Raw genomic sequence first — 19,671 nt, 5'->3', positions numbered from 1 at the left:
TGCACCAGCTACCCGCCACTAATCGACCAATATCCCCGTGACCCTGGTTTCCTAGCCACCAGTCTTATCGATAAGAATTGGGCCAAGAAAAAGTTAAGGGGACCTAAACCCAGTCAGTAAATGGTGTCCGAGGGGGAATTGGGGGAAAGAGCTATCTGATTCTCCATCACGACGCACATTTATCTCCCGACCTCAACCGCATCATTGAACCCCACCAATTCGCTCCGTGACACAAACTCCGCGGCCACATTCTTTGACTACTTGCACAATATTTCAAACTGCAACCAAAAGATACCCGCGCTACCTCTCCCTACCACAGAGCCCAAGGCAAATCTAGAGTGGTGCAGTCTGATACACCCTACGACTCAGCATTTGGGCGCTGTGACGCAACTGTCGCGATGGAGTTCATCGGCCTGCAAATGCTGGTGACGCTACGGCAGCCTGAGGGCACCATGCTGAAAGGCACTGTTAGTGAAATACAAGCTGGCGCCAGCCTTACTTTGGCGAACGGCAAGTCGTCGACCTCATCCATCTGAGGGGACGCAACATGCTAACAATTACCACTTGCAGTCTTCACCGTAGGCACAAACCACTGGATCCCCAGAATTATGATCGATGCTGCCAACATCCTTGAACTTTCCGAGTTCAAAGACGACGCTGCGCCTAATACCTTTACGGCGCCGGGCGTCAGTCCTGTTCCTGCTCCTGTGGTCAACCAACCCGCGCAGCCGGCCTTCGCCGACCCCGCGATTCTCAGTATGGGAAAAAGGCCTGGCTCTGGCGTGAGAAGCGGTAGCGAGAGCCAACTCCTACCGGAAGTAATATCTCAGTCGAGCGCGGGCCTGGCGAGGGACCCTCAACCAGGGCAGCCCGGGGTCCTGGCTGCCGCACACCTGCTAGGAGGACCGAAGAACGACGATCCAAGCCAAAGCATCAGCGAGACTTTACAGGAACTGTACGTGGACGAGCCAACGCCTACAGCCACAAGGCAATACGCCGTTGACGATGACGCGGTAGCACAAAATGCACACGAAATACAAGGCCCGTCGCAAAAGAAGAAGAATAGGCGACGAGAGAAGGCGAAGGCCTCGAAGAATGGCATTTCCGAGGAGCTTGTCCAGGAAAGTACGCCAACCCGTGGTAATCCATCCAATCGCGGCAAGGGCTGGAGACAGACACCGATATTGCAGAGCTCTCCCTCATTCCAACCCTTCAACTCCCTTAAGCGGGGAGTTAAGGGTAAAAAGGATCTTCCTGAAAACGGATGGGCATCTGAAGATGTTACAGAGGAAATGGGTGAGTTTGACTTCGAAGGCAGTCTTGCCAAGTTCGACAAGCGTACCATCTTCGACCAGATGCGCAAGGAAGACTTGGTAGATGAGGCGGACAGGCTGGTATCACACAACCGCAAGCCTAAGCCAGGAACTGCAGGCGGCAAAAACTTGCACTACACAGAGAATGTGCTCGATTTGCCCCCCGCGGCGTCAAAGGCGAACCAGGACTTCTGGAATAGCGAAGCCGACGACGCTGTGAATGGAGCTGACCGACTAAGTGGCCGTGATGCCCGTAGTGCTCAGGGTAATCGGAGAGCCGAGAGCAAGCCAGGGGCTGCAAGGAGGTCGCAATCTCGCAAAGCGAGTGCGCAACTCACCAGTCAGCCACTGAATCGTGTTAACTCCAGCGTACGTCTGAATAGACAATCCCAAGCGTTGCTTCGTCAGAATAGTTCACAAAGTATTCCTGGTACTAACTCTCTGCAGCATGGTACTCAACCCGGCTTCTATCTCTTGCCATCAAATCGACGCCTAGAAACCGTCTCCGCCCTGCAGATGCTCAACCTGGAGAACATTGCGGCCAACGAGATTGGGCTGACGGAGGACATGATGACCGAGAACGCCGGGCGAGGCATCGCAGAAGTGACCTTAAGGGCATTGGAAGATCCAGCGATTCAGGTTCGTCTCGGGACCGGCGGGGCCAACGCTCCCAGCGACAATCCAGTTGCTGCTGCTACTATCGTTATACTTGCCGGCAACAACAAGTCTGGTATCAGAGCGATTGCCGCGGCTCGCCATCTTCGCAACAAGGGCCTCAATATTCTGGTCTGTGTGGTTGGCATTGAGCGCGAGCGGGATCTACTTGAGGATATGCGGCAACAAATCCGAATTTTCAAAAACTTCGGAGGCCGCGTCCACAACAAACTAGAACTTTTCGAGCAGCTACGCAAGTCATCCTCGAATCCGGCGACCTCGGTGACGCTTATCATCGACGCCCTGTTGGGTTTGGCAATCTCCTTCGAGGAGTTGCGGACTGGCGACCAAGCTACCGTCTACGAGTTGATCGAATGGGCCAACCGCAACGAAGCCTTTGTGCTTGCACTCGACGTTCCAACTGGTATTGATCCGTCGACTGGTAAGGTTAGCATCATCGACGGCGGTCGTCTGTATGTCAAGCCACGATACGTTGTTGCAATGGGTGCACCAAAGAAGGGATTACTTGAAGCAATGGCACCTGTCTCGGAATCGGATCCGGCCAGTATCCGAAACTCTGAGGCGGAAGGCGCTGTCACCGAGGACGAGGATTGGAAGCTGTTCATTGCCGACATGGGTCTCGGTGCCGCCGTCTGGAAGAAAGCAGGCACTAAAATCCGAAGAGGCATTGACTTTGACAATAAATGGGTGCTGCAGATGCGTTATCAGCCGATTGTAGTTGAGGAGGAGTAAATGGATATTTCTGGGAAACTTAGAACGGATCAAAAGCGCTATCGATATTTTTGGGAAGCGGATTATAAAAGCGATACTTCATTTTACATATTGCATTATTAGGGCGTTCTCATTGGCCCTAGGACTGGAAGATTTCGTACTGGAGGGAAGAGGAGTTTGAGGTTGGGCTTTTGCATCATTGCATATGATGGCGCAAAGACTTTAAGATACTTAGCCCAGCGTTTTGGTACCGAATATGATCGGCTTCTTCTATCACCGAGCGATGATCATATCACCTCAACTCACCAGTTTGTTTTACTTCTCGCATAAAGAGAACATACTACATTGTCGCGGTATCAGTCAATGGCATACAATGACCTATAGAAAGAGGGTGAACCGCATTGGACCAAATCCATAACAGCGCCAACGGGAGTAAAGAGCCTAGTTTCGACCACGCCTGCCTCGAGAGCCATCAAGATGTAACGTTAGCCAACTCTACTGTATCTCTGAGCTACGATATGCCAAGACCACAGCCTTGGATCCCCGGACGGCCGATTGAGGTAGAAGGTAACTTGCTCTGTTTGGGTTGATGGAGGTAACCAAGAGGCTGAGAATCGGCTTCCGGTCCGTAAAGTGTAGGTTAGGTTACCTTCACTTTTTACCCGTCACGTTACTATTTCTTCTAGGATCTAGAGATGACATGGTTGTTGCAGGGCAGAGGTAGCATATTATTCGGGGGCCAAACGGCGCAAGCACAGCATCAATAGTGGATAGTTTAGTGCTTACAGCTCGTGGAGCTGAGCTTTCGGATATTGGCGGGGGTGGGGGCCATAGAAGCAGGAAGCAAGAATAGTTGTGTGTAAAAACCCCTGGACATACATATCAGGCTGCGTTGTTTGCTATACTACTACGAGGACGAGGACGAGGTGGACAACGCAATTCTCGGACATTGGCGATGAGGATGTTACAGGATGGACTGGGAGAACAGTCGACTCTACATTGACGACGGTGACAGGTTATGCATGCAACCTGCCTCTTGTTGGTTGAATCGGGAGCACTGGGGTATGAGCTCGCTAAATTAAGGCTGCATCGAGGCGTCGCCATGCATATTTACTGGACTTGCATCGTGAGAATAGGACTAAATAGCTGTGGAAGAAGGCTATGTAGCTACGGCCGGCAAAGGCATGATAATCTCGGCGGACCGGCCTGAAGGGAAGACAGCAGGCGCAGTGACCTACACGATCGCTAGAATTTCAGGAAAGCAAATGGAAGGGGCTGTGCAGCTCTAGAACAATTCGGCAGCAGCGCTAAGCGCCGACATCTGTATGATGCTATGATGGTCGGTTAACCATTCTGTGGGATAAGTCAGGTCATGGCTGGGGCTGTGGATGCGGCAGCCGCTTGGGTGGCTCGCTCATCTCGTCAGTGTGCCATGAGAAGCCCTGCTAGCGTGCCAGATTGGGATTATCGACTTTCAAGATGAATGCCAGGGTCTCGAGTTTCCTTCCTTGATGAGATGACGGTTGAAGAGGTCCTTGCGAGAGAGTTCGTCAACACTGTGATCCGATTTTAGACGTGTCAGATCTCGAGTTTGGCAGCAGAGAAACCCTATGACGACAACATAGTTCTACGGAAGGGAGAGAAAAGTTCAAGGAAATGGGACCGACTGAGAAACAAACAAGCTTCTCAACATCATCAGGCTGGCCATGTCGTAGGATAGAGTAGGGGATGTAAGTGTGTGTGTGTGTGTGTGTGTGTGTGTGTGTGTCACACGGCATTGCTAAGGCAGACAGATCCAATCCTTGGCCCCCAACGGTACAGAAGGCTGGAGAAGCACACGCGAGCAATCTTGCAGCGTTCCTCTTTCCGAGCCCGTCTATGGACCACATCGTACCGGCAGTTTGGGCGCCGACAGGGAGGAAATAGCGGGAGGCCACCGGGATATCCGCCGAGCCTCTGCAAGTGATCGGTCTCTTTGGCGTAGTATAAGAGATCACGAACGGTGCGTGCCTACGACCAGCAGCGCTCGTCTTTTTGTGTTCTCAAAGTAGGCACTTATAAGCTGCAGTGGCTGGCAGCTGCATTCTTCTAGAATAACGAACAGACGAACGGCCAAAGCCATCATTACAGTTGGTTCGACAGCAGCTCGGTCCGTCCCGACAAGTCACAAGGCCAACAACATCTTGACATCAGATGAGCTTCAAGTCCGACGACGTGGACGTAGGCTCCAACGCCGCGGGGCAGTCTCACGGGTAAGCACATGCACCTCATTCGGTTGCAGGGTCGGTACTAGGCCAGTGTCGGAATTCACAAACACAATACTGAGACCGATGCGTAGTCATGCAGATATGTCTAGCCATGACCACAGTCTAGCACATCGCATCAACAATTACCCGGCAACCCCTTGGTTACTCGAAGCATTTTTGCAAACCAATAATCGCGCCGAGCGGATCGCGGCCGGTAGCCCCCGCTCCGGAGTCGGCATCCTCGGGCTCGGGCTTCTTGAACATCACATCAGATTGCTTCCGACCATGCGTTCGGCGCAAGACGCGTTCCATGTGTTCGACCACTCGACGGCAGCAGCAAGCCCCAAATATCTTGGATGGCGGCAGAAAGTGGCAACATGGCCACTTTCCCAGCAGGAGGCGATGAATAATCGGACCTTTGCTGCTTGATTGGGTATTAATGAGATGGCGAACGGTACCGGGGACAATGGTAACGCAGGAATTTCGGGGGTGAGCATTAGGCGGATGACTCGCCTCCAGGGGTCCGTTCTAAGGCTAGAAAAGGGATGGTGGAGGGAATGGTCCGCTATGTTTGCAGCAGGCATGAAGCCGCTTTGTCGTTCGTTTGCCGCCGCATGCATCAACCGTCGCCTCTGTTGAGTCTCTGGGGTGGTGTGGATGGCATTTTCCCCCTCTCTAAACTGAGACTGAGCTAAGATGTGTTGGTTAAGCCGCTCCTTTGGTCCATTTGTTGCAGAAATAAACAAAGAACTCGCTCGCTAGTTCCGTCCTTCAATGGGCTGTTTATCTTCGCCGACATGCTAAAAAGGTTGCCGTGGTTTTAAGGTAAGGAACAGTGAGCCTAAGGCGACAAGGGCGACACGCTGGCAGAAGAACAAGAGGGGAAAAGGATCCATAGTGTGTAGTGTACTACTCGGTGAGGCAAAGGTGTGTAAATTGCCATGCCGATAAAAGCTCACTAATGCAAAAGGCGATAAGGCAAGGTACCGAAAAGCGAGTTGAAAGGTGGGGTCCGGTGTAGCAAGTGCGTGGCCGTGCGTGCGACACCAACTGGCTACTAGAGTGCCTGGAGTGCGTGGCCAAAGGCTGCCTACGGGGCTCTCAAGGTCAGCAAGAGTGGAAGCTTCCAACACTTTCCACTGCCCTGACGACACCTGAATCATAGAGCTTGGGCCAGTTACTCAACCCTGGAGTATCGCCTTACCTAAGCCACGAGACCACCGGAGACCACTTAATCCGCCCCACTATATGATTTCATTGGTCGTCCAGGGACCGCTTCCCAGTGATTGCCGCCTCCCGTCACCTCTACTGCTGGCCTTTACTGCACCTTGTTCTCCGAAACCACAGCTTCCCATCTTAACCTCCCACCTCTATCTCCGTGATCTACGAAATTCCCTTTCCCCATTACACATCACAAGGAAGGAATATAAACCCTTTATTTCTGTCCTTCCTTCCTGTTTTCCTGCTCTTACGGAAAACCTACAAATCGACAGCTGACCCCACATTACGCTGACGAGCCCACCTCCCACCTCACCTCTTCAGCTGCATAGGATCCGAATCCGTCACAACACAAACTATCAAGATGGCGCCTCCGTCGGAACAGCCCGCCGAGCACAAGAAGAAGGTCAACTTGATGTGAGCACAGAGCCATGTCTCCTGCTGAGAGGAGCGAAAGTTGTTGGAAAGAATGACACTGACTATAACTATTAGGGATGCCTCCGGTGCCGAGGTCAAGGATGTTTGTCCCCCCAGCTCTCCACGAACCGCTCGGCAAACGATGATGATACTGACTGTGGAAAACAAACAGCAAGATGATACTGCGACCGCTATCCTCAAGAAGAAGAAGAAGCCCAACCAGTTGATGTACGTGAGCTGTGGATGACGTGGGGCAATGTTCGCAAACTGACTGGAACAGGGTTACTGATGCCGTCAACGATGACAATTCTATCATCGCCCTCTCCGAGAACACCATGGAGGCTCTCCAGCTCTTCCGTGGCGATACCGTGCTTGTGCGCGGCAAGAAGAGGAAGGACACCGTCCTGATCGTTCTTGCTGATGATGAGCTTGATGACGGCAGTGCTCGCATCAACCGTGTCGTTCGCCACAACCTGAGGGTGAAGCATGGTGACATGATTACTATTCACCCTTGCCCAGACATCAAATACGTATGTATCAGCTTCAGAGGGCTTTCCATTGAGCCATGATTCTAACTCCCTTGCAGGCCAAGCGCATTGCTGTTCTTCCTATTGCCGACACCGTTGAGGGCATTACCGGATCCCTTTTCGACGTTTTCCTCGCTCCCTACTTCCGCGAGGCCTACAGACCCGTCCGCCAGGGCGATCTCTTCATCGTCCGTGGTGGTATGAGACAAGTAGAATTCAAGGTTGTCGAGGTCGACCCCCCCGAGTATGGCATTGTCGCCCAAGATACAGTCATCCACTGCGAGGGCGAGCCTATTCAGCGTGACGAGGAAGAGAACAACCTGAACGAGGTTGGCTACGACGACATCGGTGGCTGCAGAAAGCAGATGGCTCAGATTCGTGAAATGGTCGAGCTTCCCTTGCGCCATCCCCAGCTTTTCAAGTCTATCGGTATCAAGCCCCCTCGTGGTGTGCTTCTCTACGGACCCCCTGGTACCGGTAAGACGTTGATGGCAAGAGCTGTTGCCAACGAAACTGGTGCTTTCTTCTTCCTCATCAACGGTCCTGAGATCATGTCCAAGATGGCTGGTGAATCCGAGTCCAACTTGCGAAAGGCTTTCGAGGAGGCGGAGAAGAACTCGCCTGCCATTATCTTCATCGATGAAATCGACTCCATCGCGCCTAAGCGTGAGAAAACTAACGGTGAGGTTGAGCGACGTGTTGTTTCTCAGCTCCTGACCCTCATGGACGGTATGAAGGCTCGTTCCAATGTCGTCGTCATGGCGGCCACCAACAGACCCAACTCCATCGACCCCGCCCTGCGTCGTTTTGGCCGTTTCGACCGCGAGGTTGACATTGGTATCCCCGACCCTACTGGTCGTCTTGAGATCCTCCAGATCCACACCAAGAACATGAAGCTTGGCGACGATGTCGACCTGGAGCAGATTGCCGCTGAGACCCACGGCTACGTCGGTTCCGATATTGCTGCCCTCTGCTCTGAGGCTGCCATGCAGCAGATCCGTGAGAAGATGGACCTCATCGATCTTGATGAGGACACCATCGATGCCGAGGTCCTCGACTCTCTTGGTGTCACCATGGAGAACTTCCGTTTCGCCCTCGGTGTCTCCAACCCCTCCGCCCTGCGCGAGGTCGCCGTTGTCGAGGTTCCCAATGTTCGCTGGGAAGACATTGGTGGTCTCGAGACCGTCAAGGCCGAACTGCAGGAGAGCGTCCAATACCCTGTGGACCACCCCGAAAAGTTCCTCAAGTTTGGTCTCTCCCCGTCTCGTGGTGTCCTGTTCTACGGACCCCCCGGTACTGGTAAGACGATGTTGGCCAAGGCTGTCGCCAACGAGTGTGCTGCCAACTTCATCTCCGTCAAGGGACCCGAACTTCTCAGCATGTGGTTCGGAGAGTCCGAGAGCAATATCCGTGACATCTTTGACAAGGCTCGTGCCGCCGCTCCTTGCATTGTCTTCTTGGATGAGTTGGATTCTATTGCCAAGGCTCGTGGTGGATCCGTTGGTGATGCCGGCGGTGCCTCTGACCGTGTCGTCAACCAGCTTCTGACTGGTAAGTTCCCTCTATTCCGCGTTTCTTATATGGTTTGCATGCTGACAGCCTTACAGAAATGGATGGTATGACCTCCAAGAAGAACGTTTTCGTCATTGGTGCTACCAACAGACCTGAGCAGCTTGACCCTGCTTTGTGCCGTCCCGGTCGTCTGGACTCCCTCATCTACGTCCCTCTGCCCGACCAACCTGCTCGTGCTGGTATCCTCAAGGCCCAGCTCCGCAAGACTCCTGTTGCTGCTGATGTCGACCTTGACTTCATTGCTTCCAAGACTCACGGCTTCTCTGGTGCCGATCTTGGCTTCATTACCCAGCGTGCCGTCAAGCTCGCCATTAAGGAGGCTATCACAGCCGACATTGCCAAGACGAAGGCTCGCGAGGCTGCTGGCGAGGAAGCTATGGATGAGGATGAGGAAGACCCCGTCCCTGAGCTTACCAAGCGCCACTTCGAGGAGGCTATGCAGATGGCTCGTCGCTCCGTCAGTGATGTTGAGATTCGCCGGTACGAGGCCTTTGCTCAGCAGATGAAGAATGCTGGCCCTGGCGCGTACTTCAAGTTCCCCGAGGGTGACGCTGCTGCCAACCAGGCTGCTAACAACTTCGGTGACGCCGGTAACGATGATGATCTCTACGACTAAAGGGTGGGCTAGATTGCCACTTAATGCTGGCCGGGCCTTGTATTCTAGTTTTTTCTCTTGCTCTCCGATACATCTACATCATCAAATGAACAGATGATGAACCGGGTCACAGACATCCATGCCTGTAGGTGGAAATCTGGGGGCGGACGGAGTTGGTAGACAGGTAGTCTTATGCAAAGTTGATAACAAATCTTTCATGACAACAACAGGCGAACATGGTGAATACGGCTAATCAGCTAGTGAAAAGGTGCATATTAACAAGCATTGGTAGAGCTTGAGATTTCGGTGCCGTCTGTCCTGTGAATGTGTGTGGTAGCACCCATCAACCTTGTATTGTTCGGAGGTAATGTCAGCCTGTATTTGGGGTCATTTCTTGGCTGGCTGTCTAAAAACTTGATATCGTATGCTCTCTTCCGCTCAACTAGGAAGCCCAATCCCAATTGCCCGAATCCAAATTTTATACATACATGCGATGCAAGCCACACACTCGTCTTTGGCGGCATCAGAGGGCTTTCGTTAACAATAACTGAGGTATTCGCTCAACTCAGCCTTTTCCTCATCTCCTACCCACTACACCAGCGATGAGTCGTCATTCATTACCCCTTGCAAGCTCTCTATCCATTCTACCTTCATCTACCTTCATCGACCTCTCATACGTGAACTGACACTCGTCACCCGCCCTCATGCGCCTCAACTTCCACTTGCATCATCGATCTCGCATACGGCCTCTAAACTCTCGCGTGTAACTTTGATAGCCTCCTCGACAACAGCAGTCGGGATAGCCAGGTTGTTTGGGGCGTTGGGATCGGATGCAGAGGTGCCGTTGGTCTTCTTATCCTTGTCGCTTGTGCCGTTGGTCTTAGCTGTGGATGGGGAGGCAGAGGTGGCAGGTGGGTTCAGTGTGTCCTGGCGAACGTCGTCAAGGACACGGCTGAGTAGTGCTGGAAATGTTGTGACCTCGCCCGTGCGGAGAAGGTTCAGGGCATGGTTCTGTATAATGGTCGGCCAATTTGCTTGATTCGCATGGAGACTATGAAGGAGATGTTCCTGGATTCTGGTGGAGCGGCGTTAGTCTTGCGAAACAGAGAGGACTGAGGAAAATGGTACGGAAGTGCTGGCTTACTTCGTGACATGGCCATCCTTTAGTAGTAATGTATTGATTTGTGACCGGAGTTCAGGATCTAAAGTTGCTGCAGAGTGATTTGCGGCCGAGGGCGGCACTTTGACTGGGGTTGAAGGCGGTTGGCTCGACATTCTGATGATCTGAGGTTGTGTAGAGTGGTTTCCAAGCGATCGCTTGAAAGGCTTCTCGGGAGTCGGCAGAGAAATGTATGCTCCAACAGAGAGCTTCCTCAAATGACTGTGACAGTATCTTGTCAAGAGCTTCCTAGTTTGGTCGCAGGAAGCACGGCAGTCGAGCGGCTGGCTACTCGTGTGAGGAAAGCAGATTGGAACTCTACGTGCGCTTTTGTTAGTGCCCGAACCGTGCTATCGGCAGTAAAGAATCTTACTTTCAACGCTACGTGAATCTTTCTAAGTGGTCTGTATCGTTCACACATAAAACTTTTCGCGTGAATTGGCTCTTTTTCGTCGTTGTAGATGGTAATTCTGGTGGCAAGGCTGAGTTTTTGGGACCTGGAAGCTTAGCAGCTCACTCGCGATCTCCCGCGCAAGGCTGAATCATGCAGGAGTGCCCAAACTAGGCAGGCGGTGTGTCATCACGAACGGGCTTTGCAACAACCACAGACCGAAAGCCCCCAAAACCCCACCTTGAAAATGGCAGTTTCTCAAAAGGTCTGATACGGCGGCAAAACCTCACCAACTGCCCTAAACTCATAACTGTACCAGATCTCACTCAGTTGAACACCCCATTGGACTCTAATAAACCCCCATCTCATCCCATTTCATCCAAGCTATCGGGGCTTTGCTAGTTCTCTCAATGCCCATATACTGTCGTACTGGGCCTCGTCTCGCGTTGCATTTACCTTAACTGCCAGACAGTGAGGAAGACATCCTGTCAAGTATTTAGGTTACAGTCAAGAACCTTTTGCCATTTAGCTCACAACTCAAGTTCATTTACAAATGTCGCGATGCAGATGACACAGATGCATCTCGATCATGTGTATTATTTTACGTATTCTAGCAACTTCAGCGTATTTCCAGTCCTGTAGCCACAGTACTGTCATCGGAAGATTTCTTATCGATTGTTGACAGCTCACATATCGCTGCGGGTCCGCGGAAAAGGTAGCAAGGGCATGTCTCGTCTCCGTCATCGATTTTCCGAGCAACTCTGCCTTGACTCAACTTCCGGTGTCACTACTCGTGTCAAGAAGACCTGTCCCCAGTAAAGTCCACCGCAAGTTCATCAAAAGTACAATTGACGTACCGCTCATATAACCGCCAGTATCAATATACATAGCATGCAAAGGAGAAGTATGGGTCTAGACCAACTTCCGCCGCTGCGACGTGTGGTGCGCCCCGCCCGCAGCGGCGGCCACGGTCGGCAACGTCACCAGCAAATACATTGACGTCTCCATCGAAGAGCCAAACGGCCGATATCCTCCGGCCCGTCCCCCGGCCGCGACAAAAGGGGGGCATGACCACACCGCGCATGGAGCTAACTTACACCTTGCGGGCGGCAGACAACCGATAACAGCACACAAGAAACGGGCACTCCCGCAGCGACAATCCCTTCCGAGAAGGATTCAAACCGTACTCAGGTCAGACAGGCTATAGGCATCTAGACTGTTCCCTCGAGCTGCTGATGTTCCAGGCCCATATGCAATCAAATTAAGTGATTTTCGCAGATTGGACGTCTGTCAAGTATCGTGGCCATGCAGCCCAACCTCCCGTAGCCGAGCCCGGCGCTGTAACACCCTACCACACAGGCAGATCAGCCGGTCACATTGGTGCATCCCCTCCAAGCCGGTGACCGGGGGTTTGGATTCCCGCCCCTTGGAACCTTTTCAATCATTTTCTTGTTCCCTCTTATTCGCTGGTTGAAAAGGGAAATGGGCATAATGCAGACGCAAGCGCCAGTGCGTTGCGTCCGCTTTGCTGCGTCGGAATCGCTCCATGTGGAAGCCCACATGTCGGTCAGTTCGCCGCAGCCAGCCCGACTCACCGATGTGCACCAAAACCAAGAATTAAACTTCCTCCATTGCGTTCCCACTGGCGGCACAGAGGCTGGGCGTAGAACAGCAAAAGCAACCATGTCTCTTGTTACCGATCTCACCTTGTGCATCGAAGTGGGCAAAATTCTTCCAAGTGGCGTCCATGTGGTGAGTCGCGATTCGGCCGGATCGCAAGTTTACGTGATCCTAACATGCCTCACAACGGGGTCACAAGACATTAACCCAATGCTTCTTCGGACGAATTCTCTAATCCCAGGTGTCTTGCAGTTGCGGTCACATCATACATACGCACGACCAATCTCATTGTTCTAGGGAGAGTTGGGATAGGCTTCCCGAGGGCTTAATATCAGCAACACCCTTTTTTCGTATTGGTTGGTGTAGTTCCCAGTATGCGATAAGACAAGCGGGGGACCCCCTCCAACCCCCAGGGGGGGAAATGATATAACTTGTAATACACCGACCCCTTCACCGCTACTATCCCAATCATGCAGGTCTGGTTAACTGCTACCCAAGGTACCTAGTGAGCCAACACCGACAAGCCCGGCCGGTACACCGTACCACAGGCCCATTTCTCGGACAGCTTTAGCTCGATGTGGGCGCAAAATATGTATGATGTGAAGCTGGAGAGTTCCACGGAGTGGCTTTCATTCTTGTTTATCATGCTTCCCTCCTTCCCCCTCCCGTTTCATCCTGTCCTATCCCGTCCCGTTCCATCCCATCTTTATTTTATCATTGAGGTGTGGGAAGGATAAGCACCGCATCCTGCAGGGTCTCGTGGGATTTTGTGACTGGACTGTTGTGTTCCCCGGCCACTACCCGCCCTTGCTTGTTCAACGTCCAGCTTGGCCGCATGAATTACTTGATCGTCGAAGCAAATCAGGGGCGTCTGTTATGAAGGTGGGAAACCCAATTAAACTGCATTGATGAAAGAATATGCTGGGGGGTGTGTGCTTGGAGAGGTGGGCTGTCTCTCAAGATCGTAACCACAAGCGCGGTTCGTCTCCGGGAATCCGTTCTAAGTAGGCCGGGCCCCCAAGCGCTCCTTGAAGCACCTTACTTATAATGTATGTAAAGTATGATGCCGATCTTCCTCCCGCCAGGAAGTTGATCCTATGACCAGGTGGTCGTAAGCACCATAATACTCTTGTGTCAGATCCAAGTATGCAACGTTCAGTTGCACCATCCGTCAAGTCGTTTACTCGTAAGGAGGGGCGGGGGAGCCGTTGTCGGGACCTGGCTTGACTTCTGTCAGGCACACAAGTGTACTGAGTTGGCAGTGACAGTTCATAGGTGTCACCGTCCTCCTTGTTGCTTTCTTTTTCCTATCCTCGGGTACCTATCCCCTCGGCCTGTCATGTTACCCTTCAGCTTTTCCCTCGTAAACATTCCTATCTCTGAGCTTAAGGCAACATATGCCGGATCAACTTGACCTTTTTGGAGTCGCACAGGCAAGCAGCCAAGACTTAAAAGTGCCTCATACGGATATTCCACTCTCGAGCGAGCGGGTTTACTTCCAAGTACGTAGTTCTGTTCTCACTCACCCCCCGCTTTCTTACGGTAAAAGTCGTTTGTCTTGTTCCAGCGTCAGCCCCCAACCACCACACATTCCAACCAATGCCCAGAGTTACCGCTTCGGGTCGTTCCTCGTCTTCCGACACGATACTTGGCATCCCGCCATCAGTCAGCCGCCCCAGTCACACAACATGTGGGCCGTTGCTAAGCGGATTCGGTATTTGCTATAAACCTCTAGATGTAGAATTACCTCGTGGTGTATCAGGTACTATGGCATATCTAGGCCTTTGCAACATGCAGGTGGTGGCCATAGCATACTTACCCCTAGGTCTACAAATCGTAGAGGAGCTTCACGAGCTTCTCCTCTCACTTACAAAACTTCAACTCCAGTAATAGCACAATGGCGTCCAAAAGCCTTGAAGACAGGTTTCTATGGGTGTGCTTGATCAAAGTAGTTGTAAGCTTACTACGAACCTCGACTTACACAACCTCTATTCTGGAGACTGCAGGGGGGTGGCGTAACAAGCTCGGCGATGGCATCCAAGACATGGCGTCGTCCCCCATGCGCAAATCCCAATGTTGTGCATTATGATGGAGAAAGGGCGTTCCAAAATAGCTTTGGTGCACTCGTGACTGCTTGAGGTAATGTAACTGTCATTGTGTTACCCATCAACGCCAGCAATCTTGGTCTTTGGTGCCGGCATCACGGACCGTACAGTCTCAAATGTAATACTTACCAACGGACCGAGTCAGCAAAGAACACCAATCACGAGTGTTCCACACAGAGACCAAGCCACCAACACTGTGAATACCGCAAGGGGGTGGGTGACACAGCCCATACATATGCACACGAAAAGGACCTCGATTCCATCACGAGATATGCTTTGCACATCGTGCCTACAGCCAGCTACGCTTCCTGCTGGGCGGCCGCACACGTTCATCCCATGCCGTGTTCCCATTGCCCCTTGACAGGAAACTGGGATCCCAGAAACCGAATAGCTCGGGTACATCCCGTCGTAAGTTCTGTACCATGGACACCACCGATCCGGCATAATGCTTGGGTGCCCACCCTTAACATGGGCTATTGCGCAAGGTAGCTGGACATCCTGAGGAAAAAAAATAAAAAAGCTAACCGGCAAATGTTTCAATGTAGAAAGTGTAAATCATGACATGAAAACTCGGTCGCTGAAACAGACCAAAATATGCCTCAGCCTTGTACGTCAAACGGTTGGAAGCCGTTCCTGATATTACTCTGATAAAACATGTCTGCCAAGGAGTGCTGATGAGCCAGTAGAGTCACGCCCTACTATCTAGCCTTCCGACGTATCCGGCTACTAATAAAAAAAGGCCGGTCGTGGGCGATATCAAAGCCCTTAAAGTTCAAGGCTGATGATAATAGGACTGGTTATCTCATCCGAATGGCTGAAAGCTAGATCATCCGACTCGCTGCTGTGTGGATTGTCTTGTAGACTGACTTGTGGTGCCAAGATCATGTGATTGCCAGGTAGGACATTCTGGATCTTGTTCATTGAAAATCTTATCGAAAGCACTTTAGCTCGCCGTTTTCTTGACAATTCGCTTTTGTTGTAACTGAGGGCCGGATGAATGGTCGTTGAGAAAGCATCGTCGTCATATTTGAGGCTCAAGACAAGACGGTCACGATGTGGGGGATCAACGGCACTTCTGGTGTGTTGGGAAGTCCCACTCCGGCTGCCATCCCCCACGAGCCATGCTTCCCCAGACCCTAAACAGGGCAACTTTGCATACGGGGTGCATATGCTGTGTTGAAGTGACGTCTCAGCCTTGTGACACCAGGCATTTGGGTATTCCGTCTTAACATCATGAACTCTCAGTGTGACACACTATTTGGCTTTCTGATCCCGAAGACAGATCAGGCCATGTCAAAGATGAGCCATGTTGACAACGTGGAGGAAGACAGTGGGCCAAAGAGGCATTGTTTGCAGCTGCAGAATAGGAGCGATGTGTTCCCAGCTGTTGCTATTGGCGGGAGACTGAGGTGAGTGGGCTCCGGGACATCACCCTTGTCTGGAGGTCAAAGTTGGTCTAGACACCTGCAGACAATGCCGATGGTGATTCGGACTGGTTTCCGTTTTGCGGTTTAACGTGGTCATAGCAGCCGATAAAAGGGCTGGCTGCATCCGTACCCAACTCGGCCCCCCTTTTGACCCGTCGAGTGGTACTGGCGGACATCGGGATGCTGACCCCTCCGTCATTTGACAGTCTAGCAGCCGATAGGTACAGCGCATTTCTCAGACACAGACAAGCGTACGGCGTTGCATCACAATCCGCGCAACCCATTGCCTGTGCATGAATGTAGATGAAATTGATGAGCATGAAGCCAGGAGACGGAAGAACGGGATTTTTTCAGGGCAGAAACAAGCGAAATCGATCATTTGTCATATTAGTTTGGGTAGGAGTCGGATTTGATGGCTGGGTCAAACCCCAATCACACCCTCATGTGAAGTGAAGGATTAAAACTCGGCATACCAGCATTGGATGTGACCGGTAACTGGCCCGAAAGTGGACAAACCGCGCTGTCCTCACCGACTTGTATGAGATGGTTCACGGAGTCTGGCTGACCCCGATTCAGAATTACTGAGGGGGAGAAAGATTTGTGAGGCGCAGTTGTGATGTCCGAGGTGAGCATGGCTTCAAATGTGTCGAGGCAATGGCGCAGCTTGTCTCGCCATACAAGATGTTGCGCGTCCCGCGCGTATCGGGCTGATGTGAATGTCGGATGGTGGATGTGAAACAGCTATTAAAAGCGACGGCGGTCTACCAACCGACTGGTCTGCGACAATTGCAATTCACAGCAACTGCGTGACTCGATACTGGCGTTGCAGATCCGTCATCATGCTCTCCCTCGCAGCCAGTAGCCAAAGACGGTTTGGGCGAGCAAAGACGCCAATATCTTAGGACCTTGACTGCCAGAGAGATCAGCTTCCTTTTCGTCGGAAACCGGGAGACATTCCGTTTACCCCCATAGTTCAGATGTACACCTTGTAGGTATTTGCCGCGTCCCTTGGTGGTCGACGTGTAGTAACGATTACCGCACTGAATCGCCAATCCTTAACGACCATGCAACCAGCCCCCACTAGCGGGGGGGTGAAGTGCAACAGCAACAGAGACGGCCTGAGCTGCCCCAAGTCTTGACATGTAAAGCAGCTCGATACCCGGGCCTAAGAAGAACCAGATAAATCCATACTGCAGAACTTTGACAGCCCAGCAGCAGTAGGACTAATTTTTTATTTTTTTTTATTTTTTGGTCAACACCACTAATAGAAGAGCTTGAATTGGTTCTCAACTCGTCGTTGATGGCAGTGTTTTACTTGTCACACCTGCATCACATCCACTGGCTGATACTTTGGGTCAGTGGCTGCTGCAGAGCACCAACCGATCCTCGAGAGGTGGATGTGCGTGCCCATACATTACCGTAAAGCATCCAAACTCCTCAGCCAAGCGCAACGGCATCTCCACCACATCCAGAACGATCCAAGCCGTCGAGTTGCAGGGGTAGTGCGACCTATCTGCAGGCTTTTACTTGCTTTGAGACCTATACTCGTGGATGTTCCTAGGCACAATGCTGCCGCATGCTAGTCTGTATATGCATGCATGCATGCAAGCTGCGGCTTCCGTCACCGTGTCTTCTTTTGCTAGAGGCAGTTTGAACTTGAGGTCAAGCGGCGGTGAGAAGAGACTGGATGCAAGCCGTTTGGCTAAAGTGATGGCCGACATCAACCACCACGGCATCACGATTGGTAAATGCAGTGAGACGATGTCAAGGGTTTTTGAATCTAAAGGATGACAAGGGTGAAACTACTTGATCATTTACATCATACTTGACCCATTTTGTCAGCGGGAGCGGGCTGGAAACGAAGCGGGCTGATGATGGTGGGAAAGCTGTAGGTCGAACAATGTAGCATCATGTTTCGTGAAAGCTGATAATGCTAGCTGGCCGTGGCTGACAAGTGGGCGGTTTCGCCTCAGTCGTTGGCGCGTTTCCCCCGAAGGGCGTTTTGGCTGCCATGTCCGTTTTCCCTGCGTCCAACAGCGCTGTATGAAACCGAAAGAGCAATTTGAAGTTGAACGTTCTTGACACTGCTGAATGAGCTTGTGTTATGTTTTGGCTCTCATGATTCCTCTAGCCAGTTCCTTCAGACGGGGCGATCACTAGACAGCAGAAACCTTAAGTAGCAATAAGCATTCCTGTGCAAAGAACTCGAAGAGAACAAGTCGGTGTCCAAGGGGAGAAAATTAAAAGAAAAGGGAAGCTAGCGAAAAGTTAGTCGAGGCGAAGCGGAATCCGTTAGTTGGGTGGCCTCAAGCCATTCTTTGACAGAGACCATCACGGACGAGTCAAAGTGGTCGGTCTATAGAGCTGCTCCTCTCATAGCGCTGAAAACCACGCCGATCTGCCAAAGTTGTACCTGTTGTTGAGGTAACACAGGCAGGAAATAAAGTAGAAGGATAGTTAGACATGCAATGCAAAGGGAAAAAAGGAAAAAAAAAAAAAAAAAGACATGATGAAAGAAAAAGATAGGGATAAGCAAGGTAAGGTCAAGAGGGTCACTGTTACTCTTTCCAAGCAGCCCCTTCCTAGACTCAGGCCAAGGGGACCTGCACGACAGTAACGAAGCAGCAAGTCACCGCAACAATCAGCACTACGGTGAGGGCCAGGGGAAGCACGCACGCATCGGAAGCGTCCCGGGAAACACCAAACAGGAGGCAGAAGAAGCAAAAAGCAGAAAACGGCGCCCCTTGCACACTTTGTCTCCTCCCTGTGGTGACAACCGGATATTAATGATGCCTTACTTCCTTATCCAAGGGAACGGCAATAAACTAAGGTGGCTCTCATCAACACCGACCAGCTCCTGCTCCGGAAGGACCTGCAGTCCTGGACCTTACCTCGCGTTGAGTCTGCATCCGCATACGCATCCGCAGCGGCACTTGCCTCCATTCAGACTTACAAGCAACAAGGGTCGATAACATATTGCGCTTCTCAATTTTCAAGACTTTCTACTCCTCCCAGTTTATTAGGTTGGTAAGCTGCCCCTCCTTCAGTGTTCCGTCCGCTTGTCAATATCCCTTACTCACAATCGTTGTTTTGGTGTTTTTTTTTCTTCCCCTTCCGCCCCTCTTCCTCTTCCTAGTTGTACTTCCCATCATTCCTTTCCATAACCGACACCCATCATCCATGCCAACTCTCCGTTCATCACGTTCATGGGACGACCTCGGAAGTTGGCACTAGCTCACATTCGTTCCCCCGTCAGCTGCAACAAACACCTGGAACATGATCGATAACTGCAGTAGGCGCCAGGCATTTTTACTGTTCCCAAAGAACCCGCTAAGGAACACTTCCAAACACTAAGGGTAAGTGTGTGTGCTTTCGTGTGTTCGTGTGGGTGCTGCCTCGGGACTCGGATCCCTCATCCCAACAACTTCTCCCGCCCCGCCCCGCCTGGCCTGTGACAGAATGGTAAGGGGCGTGGAAGGGACGAGGGCGCTATTCTGGTCATTTTAAAGACACGGCCGCCTGGGCCACTGCGCAATATGAAGTATGCTACGGATACCCAGTCGCTGCACCTGATGGACATTACCTGTAGCTGTCAGTTGCACGCCAAAACAATGCGGTAGCTGCAACAACGGCAACAACATCTTTGTTGGCATCAAACAACAGGAGCATCATCGTCATCTGAATCCCATGTCCCA

The 19,671-nt window shown here is 51.8% G+C and overlaps 4 protein-coding genes across 4 annotated transcripts; 3 read left to right on the top strand and 1 right to left on the bottom strand.

Annotated features, from left to right (window-relative positions):
- Positions 1-398: 398 nt before the first annotated feature.
- Positions 399-2,720, top strand: CTRU02_213764 (DFDF domain-containing protein; the record flags this gene model as incomplete). Its single annotated transcript, XM_036732921.1, has 2 exons — positions 399-510; positions 571-2,720. The coding sequence occupies 2 exons, from the start codon at positions 399-401 to the stop codon at positions 2,718-2,720; spliced, it is 2,262 nt and encodes a 753-aa protein (XP_036575346.1).
- A 2,172-nt stretch (positions 2,721-4,892) lies between these two features.
- CTRU02_213763 (uncharacterized protein) lies at positions 4,893-5,374 on the top strand (the record flags this gene model as incomplete). Its single annotated transcript, XM_070206124.1, has 2 exons — positions 4,893-4,951; positions 5,026-5,374. The coding sequence occupies 2 exons, from the start codon at positions 4,893-4,895 to the stop codon at positions 5,372-5,374; spliced, it is 408 nt and encodes a 135-aa protein (XP_070060156.1).
- Positions 5,375-6,527: 1,153 nt separating this feature from the next.
- Positions 6,528-9,295, top strand: CTRU02_213762 (Cell division control protein 48; the record flags this gene model as incomplete). The annotated part of the gene is made up of 6 exons (XM_070206123.1): positions 6,528-6,580; positions 6,617-6,683; positions 6,753-6,808; positions 6,861-7,110; positions 7,167-8,658; positions 8,715-9,295. 6 exons carry the CDS (start codon positions 6,528-6,530, stop codon positions 9,293-9,295), a joined length of 2,499 nt encoding a protein of 832 aa, XP_070060155.1.
- Positions 9,296-9,985: 690 nt separating this feature from the next.
- On the bottom strand, positions 9,986-10,549 carry CTRU02_213761 (uncharacterized protein; the record flags this gene model as incomplete). Its single annotated transcript, XM_036732918.1, has 2 exons — positions 9,986-10,349; positions 10,419-10,549. 2 exons carry the CDS (start codon positions 10,547-10,549, stop codon positions 9,986-9,988), a joined length of 495 nt encoding a protein of 164 aa, XP_036575343.1.
- Positions 10,550-19,671: the final 9,122 nt, after the last annotated feature.

Source organism: Colletotrichum truncatum, assembly GCF_014235925.2.
Source record: "Colletotrichum truncatum strain CMES1059 chromosome Unknown Contig_0010, whole genome shotgun sequence".
In the NCBI taxonomy this organism is placed as follows: domain Eukaryota; kingdom Fungi; phylum Ascomycota; class Sordariomycetes; order Glomerellales; family Glomerellaceae; genus Colletotrichum; species Colletotrichum truncatum.
This window is presented reverse-complemented; position numbering and strand designations above follow the sequence as displayed.